Here is a 13716-nt window from a genome sequence, read left to right on the forward strand (position 1 = left end):
CTGTGGTAGTCCACACCGTTTGTTGCCATGATCTGGGTGCCGTGTGGTCAATTGTATGCTTTCATCCTGTCATCGTTGATTGCAGACTCATGATGATCTCACTCTGCACAACAGATGTGGACATGCTGCTTTGGTGAGCCTCTGTGTTGGTGTTGGGGTGTGTTCATGTATTTTGCCCTCATGTGACTCCTTTGTACGCAGTAATGGAGAATTGTCCCTCTTGATGATGGTATTTGGTGCTGTGCATTGTCCATACTAACTGCTTGTTGCTGCATTATTGTGTTGCGGGGGCTACGGACTGATTATGTGCAGTATGCATGTTGATGGCTATGGAATGGTTGTAACACTGCATCATTTTCATGGTAGGGCAATGTAAAGCTCTGGGTTCTCTAATGATGACTCTGACATCTCTTGATGTTCTAGTTGTTCCTTTAATGAGTTTGCAGTACATCTTTTATGTTTCTTATGTCAAGTTCATCAGAGCTCAAGGCAAACATGCACCGGCATCCTCCCAGGTAGGCTACATCTCACCAACTCTCTCACTCAGAACTCTCAACCATACAACAACATTCTCACCAGCAAGATTCCATGTCACTCACTCAGCATTCTACTCATTCTGCAAAGACAGCATGGAAACCTAAATCACTACAGGCAGCTTACGTCTTGCATTTTGGGGTCAGGTGTCAGGTGAAGTGTGGCCTGTTTTGGGATATGAGCATGGTCCATCCTCTCAGGTACTCTCAGTTAGGTGAAGTATGCATCTCCCACCCCCCCCCATCTCAGCCAGGTGAAGTATGCATCTCTCCCCCAATCACCTACCTACATCGCGATGCCATGAGCCTGACATGCAACTCACCGAGAAGCCAGGATGTCTGCCCTGCATGTCGCTCCATGTAGCGTGGTATCGTGGAGTTCCGCAAGACCATTGAATCATGGGTTGATCCGGGAAATCGGGCACAACAATGTGTGATGATCTTGTTTGAGTCACATACCATTTGCACGTTGATGGAGTGGTATAACTTACGGTTGCGGTACACTGCCTCCATGGCATGTGGGACCACCAATTCAACATGGGTGCAGTCGATGGTGCCAATGCAAACAGGGATGCCGGCCAGTGAATGGAAACCAACTTTGGTGTTGGAGATCTCCTGGGCTGTCCGTGGTAGGAAAATGTGGTCGCCTCTGTGCTTCAGGAGGGCATCGAGCACTTGGTTCAGTGTATGTGAGATTAATGGTTGTGATATGCCATACATGTGCCCCACTGTGTGCTGGTAGGTGCCTGTGGCCAGGAAATGGAGCACAGACACTACCTTCAGTAGAGGTGGGATGGCGGTGCGTATTTCAATGAGGCTAACAATGTCGTCATGTATCATGTCCATAATGGTGGTGATGGTGTCCTGGTCAAGACGGTACAGGGTGTAGATCTGCTCAGGGGTTAGGTTGAATAGACTGGCTCTGATACGAGGGATTGGGGGATGCCTGCGTGGTACCACTGGCTGCACAGGTGGGGCATGCTGGGCCTGCCTCACCCTCCTTCTCCTCCTGTGTCTCCTCTGTGCTGCCTGTTGTTGTTGTTGCTGCAGTTCCACTGCAATCATGTCCTCCAGCCCCAGCATTGCTAGTAGTATTGGAATCATTTTTGGGTGTGACTGGGTGTGGGAAGGGGTGGGGTGTGCTCCTTTTGTGCTGGCCCAGTCTATATTGCCTCCACCTGTGCTGATTGTGTGCACCTGTGACAGCTGGGAACACTGCACATGGCCGTTTACGGGTGGTCCGCGATGCCGGTATTTGCTCCATGCCGGTAAGGTACTTTTCTGTCTTGTGTAGACCGTTATTTGCATGTCCGCATTACTTGTGTTCGGCTCCTGTTTACGCCATGGCGCTATTGCCGGCATGTGCAGCGCGTGCCCACGCCCATTGCGATATTAGCGGCACCGTTATTTACGGTGCCGCTAATAGCGGGTTGGTGGGTCGTAATGGAACGGAGCAGTAGACGATGCCGGTAATCCTTTACCGCCATTGTTTTTCCCTTACCTCCAAACTCATAATGAGGCCCACTCTCGGGCACACCTACAAAGTTAGATTGGTTATATTGGAGAGTGCGAGCTTGCCAGTGTTTGGAAATGTGTTAGTGCCTAGAATCAGACATTTAGTGACAGGCAGACATATATAAGTACGGTGTACGTTTAGGCAACGAGCCATTGTTCACACGAATACAATTCACGTATTTACAGTTGTATTATGTTTCACAAGTTACATATTCATGGAGTTGAGACAGGAGGTTGCAGAAAGGTGTAGGAAGGCTTCTATTCCATTTAGTCCAAGAAGCAGTCACAGACAAGCCTCTTAAGTACAGAAAGAGCAAGGGACACCCGCCGTCCACCTAACTGACTCAGTTAAACCCCACAACTGACTCTCCACACAGAACACTCATTCAAAACACTCGTACAGCATTCCAAGATTCGCTGAGGTGACAGCACGCATCTTTCACCAACTTTCTATCACCCATTCACAGTAGCCAACAGGGCATGATTGGTATTCTTGTTCAAAGGAGGTTTGCCTGGCATTTCGGTGCTGGACTGCCCTTGCGGGCGGGACAAAGACTGATATGAAAATGCATATTCTTCCTTTGTGAAAAGTACAGTTAACAAAAACCGATGGCTGCGGACTCTCAAAGTGGGTAAAAACCACTGAAAAGGTTATCATGCCATGTTCTTTCTAGAGCGGGCGCCTGCTACCTTTTTTTATTTTTTCAAGGAACTTAGGGTTGGTCACCCTAAGTCACCTGGGGGAAACCAGACGTGGACCCTTTGCTCACTGTGCTCACAGAGGCACAGCTCCACCTCACTGATGAGGCCCAACAAGGCTGAAACACGTGTCTGGGGTTGCGGTTGGTACTCTTGTTCAAAGGAGGTTTGTCTGGCATTTCGGTGCTGGGCGCCCCTGTGGACGGGACAAAGACTGACATGCAAATGGATGTTCCTCCTTTGTGAAAAGTATGGTGAGCAAAAAGCAATCGCTGTGGACTCTCTGGGTAAAAACCACTGAACAGGTTATCATGCCGTGTTCTTTCTAGAGAGGGGCACCTGCTACCTTTTTTGTATGATATATAACATGTGCATGCAGACTGGACAAAAAAGTTTGCATTTAGGTCAGTGTTAAAATGAATACAATTTACATATTTATACTTGATTCTCATTGGGGAGAGCAGGCAGGGTGCTTAGGGGGAGTGTATCAAGGGGTTCCAGGATGTCCCATCTCTGACTAGCTGATGAAGGTTGGTCCTAAATATTTCCACTGACGAAGATGCTTTAACATGGTTGAAACAAGCATTCCACTCTTGTGGCAGGGGCTAGTGGAAAGAATGTGCTACAGGCAAAATATATCACAGAAAGGCCGGGAGACAGAGAGGTTAATAGTTAATACACCTTAGTCATAAGAGACAGATGCAGTACGCAAGATAGCAGGAGGCAAGTCTAAGCAACATTTTAAGACAAGAAGTTAAAACTTAAAAAAGAAAGTGTTTCTTCATTAAAAGCCAACCGTGATGGCTGTACTCAGAGGAAAGACAAAATGGGGAATTATTAGTCTTCAATTACTTGCATACTTCCATTCTGAATGGGGGAAACCAGAGCCAAGAAGAGATATGGTCAGTTAATGATCCAAATTGCAGAATGTGCTCAAATCCCAGCTCCTTCACGTTATTAATGTGTGTGATCTTGGGCAAATGATTTTGCCTTACTGCACTTATTTGCTAAAATTGTTAGTCCATAGAAGTGATTCGGTTTATAGTCTAGATGGTTTCAAAAAAGCCTATATCACAGTTTAATAGACTATAAATACTGGCAACCAATCATACACACTTAACAAAGTTGTTGTTGCTGACGGGTCCTATTTCCATATGATCTGTATAACCCAGGGGTGGGTTACACATTGGGGCATAAATTGAACTCTCCCTCACTCAGTATCATGGCACTAAGGAACATGACAATGTTCTTGCTTCCGTCTTGGCTGGATTCCCACATGGCTCGGGAGGGATGTTAGTGGCAACCTTGTACAATCCACCTGGGGGTAAACACACAGGTGACCTTATGGAAGTTGTCCTTGACACTCTTCATTTATGGTTTGACCAAAATAATGAAGGGGGCATCATATTGGCAGGGGACTTCAACACGGATTGCTCTACAGATCCTTTCTCGTGCAAGACAGGTGGGCATACCGCCCCTGGCTCAAGACATGGAAAGGAGTGGTTAGCATCATTAGCCAATTTTGATCTTGCCCCCTTAGCCATAAATACACCAGAAACACATTATAAATGGTCAAATGGAAGTCACTTCTCCTTGATTGTAAATATCTTTGTAAACCAGGTGATTTTAGATCTACTTCCTGATTTGCAAATCAAAGAGGTCCCCATGAGTGATCATGCTACATTTAGAATAACATGTCAAGTACCCAAGGCTAAACCTTGCACAAAACTGAAGTATACTCCTACAGTGAATCTGCAAGGAAATCGACTGGTCACTTAACAATGTAAATAAATTAAACACTGCAATCAAAAATCATGGGCCAAATGGGGAAGCCCTATTCTGGAAATGTTCATGGGATTTAAACAACATGGTTGCTACGGTAATGGCTTATGATATTTGCCATGGGGTAGCGAAAGGAACTAAGCCCTTGGTCCCCTTTGATGCGGGCATCAGAAAAAAGAAACGTATGATGTAGGTTAAAGAGATGCAGATTTCTGTCTTGTGCGGAAATCAAGAGTAGGCTTGTCAAGATCAAAACTGCATGCAAACAATGGTTACAGGAATATCAATTCAGGGACACCACTGCTAAAAGGAAGCTCAAAAATACGATCATTCGCACACATGATACAAAATGTTTTTGGCATATGATTCGATCCATTATAGCAGATGCAATGACTCTGGAAGTAAGTCCTGTCGTGGAAGAGGTATGGGCGGATCATATTTAAAAAGTGCTTCTGGGACAGCAATGAAGCCATTGGTTAGTGCCATGGCTATCCCGATGGAGGGCTCTGCTGTTTGGCACCATATGACAGACCCAGATCTGGAAGAGGTCATTAAGAAAGCTAAGCCCTCACTGGCTACTGGACCTGATGATCTTTGTAACATTGTTTTAAAGAAAGAGCCCGCTATGTGGGCTCATCTTTTTAAAACGTCTGATACAAACAACTTATTAAGTAAGCATCATTTTGGTTTCAGAAAGGGCTTTGGCACCCAAAACCCGTTATGGGTCCTCTCAACCTTAATTTTAGATCTGTTCAGTTACCACGGAACGTCTTTATATATTTGTTTTGTTGACTTAAGTTCAGCCTTTGACACTGTGAACCGCACAAAACTGTGGGAGAAGTTGGTTAAATGGGTCATTGATTCATCGCTTCTCTATTTTACAAAACAATTGTACCATGAAACATATGCTAAAATTCGGTAATCACAGGATGGTATGCTATCTCAATCTGTTGTGACAAATGCTGGCCTAAAGCAAGAGTGTGTATTGGCACCATTATTATTTAGCCTAGATATGGCCGACTTGGACATCGCACTGAAGACTGTGCGCAACCAACCCCCACACTAGGGCCGAGTGGCTGTAACTAGCCTTACCTACACTGATGACATTGTCATATTATACAGAACAGCTATGGGCCTTGAACACTCCTTAAATGCGCAACATACTTATGCTGGTATGAATGACCTACGGATAAATATGGAGAAAACAAAAATTATGACTATTGTCAAGAAGGCATATGGAGGAGACAAGTTTAGCTGGTACTAGGGAGCCACCAAACTGGCGCAAACTAACACACACAGGCATTTGGGCATCCAGGTAAAAGTGCCGCCTCATTCCTCTACCTACATGACCCTATAGCACCCAAAGTCTGGGCTAAATGGTTGGCCATCAGGAAAGTGATCAACACATGGGTTGGCCGCTCCTTGGAGGCAAAGCTTTTGGCTCACAAGACAGCCATTTTCCCGGGAATTTTATATGCACTAGAGGTTTTGCCAAAGAGGACAATTTGCTAGCTACCAGAATTGGAGGCTTAAGTCCTACATTGTTTACTGGGCCTGCTGGGCTTAGTTCCGGTGGAAGCCCTAAGATTGGAAATAGGCCTCCAATCACTCTTGTCCCAGTGGACTACTGCAGTCTGTAAACTACGGGTGACTATAATGTTTGGGGGGGGAGACATGAATCCTTATTGCATTGTTCTATAGTCCATGTCAAACACTACTCCCGCAGCACATGGGTCAGAGACCTTGAAAGTGTGGTCCTCCCGCACTGCCAGGATATCTCTTTAACATGTTGCACAGAACAAGAGGTCTCAGTGTTTCTAAGTAAACTCACCCCTAGGATTCGGGACCATGATCGTACACTCACATTGACCTCCCTGGTGGAAAGGCGCAAATACATCCAGTATTCCCACCAAGGAGGGCTTTAGCCAGAGCCCACGGCAATACCTATTCAAGTACCTATGCTTTGACATCTTACCTGTGCATGCCACCAGGGGAGCTTGGCAGGGTATTCTACTGGGGGAGCGCAACAAATTGAAACCGCACGACATATTCTGATGCATTGTTCCACCCTAGGAGAGTGCTATGCTAAAGGCTATGCAAACTTTGCCACAGTGAAACCAATCAATTTTGGAGCATGCGTTTTGCAGCTGAATCATACGTGGTGGCCTCTGCTGCGTATCATGTTTGGCTTAGGGCCACTATATTATTGGATTGCAAAGGCCGTTGATTCACTCTTCACGTTTCCCCTAGTGTTCCCCTCTTTATGAAATTGGTTGCTACACAAGACTTGATTCCACACAAAAAAAAATCCCTATGAATTACGTCGTAAATTGAGCTTTTGTACTAGATGATTTTAGCGTGAGGTTTTTTTCAATTATTTATGACATCAATATTTTAGTCATGATGTTCTAAATTAAATTAGGTTATTTGCCCAAAAATTTGAAATGTATGTATACTTGTATGGCTATTTTATCTTTTCATTGGTTTTTAAATTCACTGCATGAATTATGTGACGTTTTGGTACTGTATTATGTTGGTCTGTTAGTGTAAAATGTTGTTATTCATCCACATGCACTTAAATAAAGAACAAACAAATAAATATATATATATTATATTATATGATCTGTATAATTTTAGTATTTTTACAACTTAAGAGTGTGACAAAACGGCATTCATTTTTTTGTGTTTGAACATTTCAACTGTTTGTAATGGAAACGCTGATTGTTTCTATGTGCTCGATGAGGAATTGCTAATTCCGGTGTCAGCCTCCTAACGCTTCACTGCAGTTCCTCAAACTTACCCAAAAAAAAAAGTGCGATCTCATCCTCGCCATCGTGGGGTTGTAGTGGTGTCAAAATAGAGAGTCAAGCTGTTTTAAGATTCTTAGGCTATGTATTCACTAGCACACGCTCCCATGTGCCGGTGGAAAATAATCTCCTAATGAAAGCCAAAGAGTCTGCGAACCAAATCAAGGCCATAGAAAGGCAATATGGGAAGTTTACTCTGGCCCCATGTATTCAATTTTACCGGTTAAAAGTCATCCCAAGAATAACATATGGTCTGGAGTCCTTCCCAGAAGACCTGTCCCCTTTTTTGAGGCAATTGGAAGCACCGATATGGCGCAAAACCTTATTCTTCATTCCAAAATGTATTTCGTTAGAACTGATTCGGTATGAATTAGGTCTCCAATCAATCACGAGTATCATGCATGCTAAAAAACTTGCTTTGTTAAGAAAATGTATGGTTGCAGAGAAGGACTCATTGTATTACTTTATAAAAGAAGAGCCGAAGGGAAGTTTCATGCATTCTTTGAAAACGACTAGTGAGAAAATATTGTCGAACTTGGGTCTCTCTCTGACGACTTTGATAAGAAATCCAGGGAAGGTCAAGGACATTCTAAAAGCTTTTGACTGGCTTGAAAATAATGCAATTGTGTTGAATTCAAATCTTTATTGTCAAGCAATTTCGTTTTGGAAATGGGCCCCTAGGCCAGAGGAGTACTTAGTCAAATATCCCTCGTGGTACTTTAGGAACATGACCATGCGTTTCAGATTTAATGTACTAAGCACAAATGAGATTCAGTCCATTCGGGGTACGAGCGATGTGGGGCATACATACTGTAGATTCTGTAGGCAAGCTGGTATGACAGAATCCCTGATGCACTTGTTGTCCGAATCTATTACAACACAGAATAGAATTGTTTTCAAAATTTGTAAGCAATACCTCAAATGTTGACAGAGAGAAGTTATGGTATGAAATGATGCACGGATCTTCTGTAGCCCTAAAATTAAGGGTCAACGCAGTTTTACAAAATATTTGTTTGGTAGCATGATTAAATTTGTGCAAGTAAAAGTAATATCTAGAATACAGTAATACTGGTCCGAGTACAAAGAATAGTAGGGTGCTAAAGGTTCATCGGTGGGTTCCAATACAAGTGAATGATGTTTTTCGGAAAATAAATAAAGTACTTGCTGAATGATTTATATTAAACGTGTATTACGATGATGAATTATTACATTTTATGTTTTTATGATGAATTGTCGAATTTAAGTAGTTGCGAAGTTGTTTTAGCAAATTATAACTGAAATTGTGTTTCAAAACTTTTAATTGTTATGAAATTTTCAAGTTTAGTTTTGTAAAGGTTTGTATAAACCAAAACAATGAAGATGTATATATATATATACTCACAGTGCCCACCAGTGCACCACATACAATCCAACACTGACAGCCCCTTACACCATTCATCAGTGTACCAGTGGCAGCTCCTCCCAATGTCCACCCGTGGCAGATCCTCACACTGTCTGGGGCTGAAACCCATTACTGTACCTGCATGGTAATCAAAAGTGCCCAATCCACTGAGCTACCTTATGCCAATGATTGTTGGTGGTCTAATACAACCATGGCTTCAGAGAGACCTTGGGCCTCATTACGAGGCTAGCGGTAGCCGTGCCTGTAATACAGGCACTGCTGCAGCCAGTATTCATTTTTTTCCGGCGCCAAGAAATGGGCAATTACTGGGTCATTAAGGCCTTGCCGGACCCGGTATTTGTCCATTCACGGGCGCGGGAAAAATAATTCTTCCCCATTCCCATTGAGCCCACTAGGGCTCAATGGGAATGGGGAAGCCGGATGCACAGGCACATTATCAACGGTGCCGGTGCATCCGACATGCTCTGCTCGCGGGTGCCGGTACGGCAGAACTCGTAGTTTGCCGGTCCGGGAACTACGGTACCGGCATGCTTTCCGGTACCGTAGTTCCCGGACCGGCAAACTTATAATGAGGCTTCTTGACTTTAAAACGCACTACTTTAAACACTTTATTCCAACATTTCCTGTGGGAAAAGCCCCTCTGCCGCCTTAGCCCCTTCTTTCACCCCTTCCATGATGTCCCTTTTTCACCTGCCTCGCAACTTTCCTTCAGCTATCAGGCCCCCCAATGTAGGGGGCTACTCAAGAGGGTACTTTAAGGAACAGTACTTAGGCCTTTCTGGAACTGGAGCCCACCTCATTAATGAGGTAAGGTGACCCTCAAGTCGAGATTTGTACAAGTACAGAATACTTGTGTCTGTGGAATAACATGTTTTAAACCTTGCTTCCATTGGTGGTCCAAAACGGGGGCAGAGTCTGTTCCTAAAGTGAAACAAGCATTGACAATGACAACAGTTTTGGCTTTTGTGCAGGTATTGGAAAGGTATTTTTCAGGCACTGCCATAGTGGTATTAACTGGCCATCGACGTAGGCGCTGCAGAAAGGTGTGAGTACCTTAGCATAAAATAGCAGTGCCTGGCAAATGCCTAATACTTATACACAAGCAAAAAATGGTTGGCTTTGCCAATGATTGTTTTTAACAGGACCTCAATGAAGGGCACGCATAAGGCTGAAGGCAGACCTGGTTAAGACATGTTTGTTATGCCAGTAGTGAGTTTACAGCTCCAATGAAGTCATTAACTCTCAGAAGACTACTTTGAAAATACACTGGCAAGCACTTCGAGCACAATCTTTGATGCTAAGATTTGACAAACTTAGATCAGAGAAATCCCAGGAGGATGTGTTTTGGGCAGGGAGGTACAGGAAGTGAGTTGGAATGGCCATCGGGATTAGCGTGGCCATGGGCAGTCAACAGGTGGGTAAATAACCAATCAATACCTACAAACTTTGTGTCCCTCGTCATATACCATTTCTCCCTAGCTGAACTCTAATGCTTAGCTTCAGCTTATTGGTGGTGCTTTAGCGCCACCTAATAGCCAAAACTAAAACCTGGGAAAGCCCAGAGACATAAATAGACAGTGTCACAGGGTATCATCAGCAAACGGGTGGTAACAGAAGTAAAGGATGAAACAAGTTTACTTCGAAAGGAGGTGTGTAAGGTAAAGCAGAGCAGGCCCAGGATTGGTCATTGTGGGACTCACTGTAAAGTTTGCGAGAGAGGAGGTGAGAGTTCTATGAGATGTAGAAGGAGTAGTCAGAAAGATAGGGCGCTACTCTGTCCACATCTGCGTTCTTAAAGCCTAGGGGGGAAAGATTTTAGATCCAGTGGGGGCACACAAATTGCTCTGTGGTACGCATCATCGTCCCCAAAAACGTGGAAAGCGCTGCTGTTTTGAAGTGTGAACACAGAGGTCTGCCTTCTTTAAAATCTAACAAAAGGTTTTTTTTTGTGTTGCATTCTGCAGGTTGGCACTACCCAGGGCTTTGACGTACCCTAATGGTAAAAGCCATAGCTGGGCTTCACAGGCCCCAGGCAATTCCCCAAGAGAGTGCTAATGGCCCCTTTCCATGACGTCACAGCTCACTGAAAAAGTGCCATTAGCATCCCAAAGCCCCTCATTCTGTGTATTCTCCACAGTAAATGTCTGCATCACATAAAGCTGAAATAGTGCAATACATGCACACTTGCACATGTTATTGATTGAAACGATGCAGTGATGCGAAAACAAGTAAGGCAATACACAGAGATGTCTGGTTGTCTTGTGCAAGTCAGACATGTTCTTGCATCAGGGTGAAGTAATGGTTTACAAACTGCTTGATTTTGACCTAAAGGGGGTTTCAAATGAATGTTGAAAACAAGGGAAGGGGGTGTTTTATCAAAATGGGGACAAGCATGGGTACAACTTTAAACTGAGAGTGCCACCATCGGGAGTTTAGAGCAGAGAAAAGAGAAGGTCAATGTCAAACACGGGAGAGTAATCAAGTCCCTTTCTGCTTCTCCCTCCATGGTCTATATTGTTAAATTCCATTCTCAATGCACATTCTGTTTACTCCCCTTCCATTTTTAGCGTGTATGCTGTTTTCTTTCTATTGATTTCAAACATATGAATGGAGCTGCTCCTCGTGATCCTCTCTATGGTGCTAGTTGTGCCATATCCCACCCATCCATTCTACACAACTGTGTTATTTTATTGTTAATGACTCGCATTCTGGAATGTTCATTTCTCCCCTGCCTGCTTGCTCCTCTCGGCGAATTCTGTATTTCGTAATCATACAAAAAAGCCTACTTGCTTACAATCGCCTCCTGTCAGATTCTCAAATTATAAATCAGCGCAGTGATGCCCCTGTGTTATTGTGAGCTTTAAAAAACGTGAAATGGAATTAGAAATAGAAAATGTAATGTCTACTGCTCAGTATTCAGTATGATTGTACTATATACCCTCGGTCCTCTTTCACGTGTGCTTATTTGATTTTTTATTTCAGCATATTTTAATATTGAATTGCTCATCAAAACTAGTAAAGGGGCTCTAAAAATTAAAAAAGGAAGTACAAACGTCACTATATCTGACTACATGTACCAATTTCCCTACCCCACATCTCCAAATGAGCATATTCATAACAATGAGCTGACACCAAAAATCTAAATACACCAAAATACATAATCCGCATGATCATACACCACAAAGAAGAGACACAGCAGCTCTCCAACGTTGTACCCAAAGCATTACTAACCTATCCAGGGTTTATTTATTTATTTATTTCATTAATAAAGCACACTAAACCCGAGGGCATCGAGGCGCTGTTCCAATACAAGTTGCTGACACGAAATGTCAAGCAAAAAGAGACAGTAAACTTGGTAGACCCAAGCCAAGTTATTCAAACAGCCACGTTTTCAAGGCTCACCTGAAGGCCCAGTAAGATTGTTCGTCTCTCAAAGTGGTTGGAAGTGAGCTCCATTGGTTTGCTGCGATGGTAGGGAAGCTGAGCCTCCAGCTTTTCATCCGTTTGAATTTGAATTTCGGCTGGATGAGGCGGTGTGCATAGGCCTATCTGGTGGGCCTGTGAATCGTTTCCTGTGAAAGGTGGGAGGGGGGGAGCAGTGTGTGTGTGTGTGGGGGGGTGGGACAGGGTTTTGAACATTATCCGTTCTGGAATCGCAAGTTTGGGAATATTGAGTGCTTCTCGGAGGGCATGTTAAGTATACATATTTCACTGCCTAATTTTTTAAGTTGGCTATAACATTATTTTTAGGGAGTAAAAGTTAATTCCCATTCCCCATAGGAGCATTTTTTACGTTTGTAAAAATATATTTCAACTCCAAATCAGGCATCTTTTTGCAAACCAACTGCTTTGATCTTAGTAATTCATACCCACTAAAAGCTCACTTTTACAGTAAAGTTAATCTCAGATTTAGACAGTTTTCATATTAGAGCCCCTTACTGTGGACCTACAAAGTGAGTACCCCTGATAAGAACATAGCCGTGGAAAAAGGGGGCATGCACAGCTGTCCATTGCTTCCTAACTTTAGTTGCTAGCATTTTCCTGCCTATTTTGTAAGTAGTGTTTTCCTGTTTTTAGGGAGCAAAGGGGGCTGTTACGCCGCAGTTCTGTGGGGCCGAACGTACCCAGTTCGCTGTCAGTACCACAGCATGCAAACGGTTCACTGTACCAACCCCAACAACGTACACAACATCATACTGCCAGAATCCTCAGTTATGTCTTTTTAAATGTTAACGCGCCACCACCGTCAAGACCCCAATAGACACTATACTCACGTACACGCTGAATCTCTGCTAGCGTCCCCAACACAAAACACCACAGACCAGGGGGGAGCCAAATAACAGTTAGCACACATCGCAGTTTTCAGATAGCCCGTCTAATGCACACTTTTTTTAAATATCTTTACCTCAAGTACAAAAACTTTGAAACTGTCTGGCATCTCAAATAAGCAAGACGCCAGCTGGCACGAGGACACAGACACATGCCCTCCACGGGTTAATTTCCAGGCCGGCAGGAGTAAATGCACTGCTAGTAGTTAACATTTGGCTTTACTCACCCCAAAGTGCTGCCAGTAACAGAAGAGCAATAGCGGCCACCATGGTGCCTCTTCAGGGAAAGAAATACGAAGTGCTTCAAAAGCACAAACAGCTTCAGAAGATTGGACTCTGAGAGGAAGTCATGCTGATATGGGCACTGATTGTGGCTCTGCCCTTCCCCTTTGCCATCATCATTTTCTTCTGAGCGAGGCTTACAGCACATACTACGTCATGACAAAATGTACTTCCTCTATTAATGCCCTTTATATTTTCTGTCAGTTGACCAGAAAGGAAGGGGATTTTGCAAACGCATCTCGCCTCCTCACCAAATATAAGGCATCATCTCTGCACATCTCGTTTTGAAAAAACAAACAGATGGGTTTGGTTTGTCATTTGTCAATGGCAGCTCCAAATTCCCCAGTAAACGTCATGCAATGCCTTAA

At 43.8% G+C, this 13716-nt stretch overlaps 1 protein-coding gene across 1 annotated transcript in view; it reads right to left on the reverse strand.

Annotated features, from left to right (window-relative positions):
• The window catches only part of LOC138516434 (sialic acid-binding Ig-like lectin 9), a 530018-nt gene extending 516325 nt beyond the window's left edge, over positions 1 to 13693 (reverse strand). Inside the window, exon 1 of the mRNA XM_069631556.1 lies at positions 13294 to 13693. Coding sequence (XP_069487657.1) covers positions 13294 to 13336 — 43 coding nt within the window. The 5' untranslated portion in view covers positions 13337 to 13693. The remainder of the gene's footprint in view (positions 1 to 13293) is intronic.
• Between the last annotated feature and the right edge of the window lie 23 nt (positions 13694 to 13716).

This window comes from Ambystoma mexicanum, chromosome 6q, assembly GCF_040938575.1.
Source record: "Ambystoma mexicanum isolate Mex_15411 chromosome 6q, UKY_AmexF1_1, whole genome shotgun sequence".
NCBI classification, from domain to species: domain Eukaryota; kingdom Metazoa; phylum Chordata; class Amphibia; order Caudata; family Ambystomatidae; genus Ambystoma; species Ambystoma mexicanum.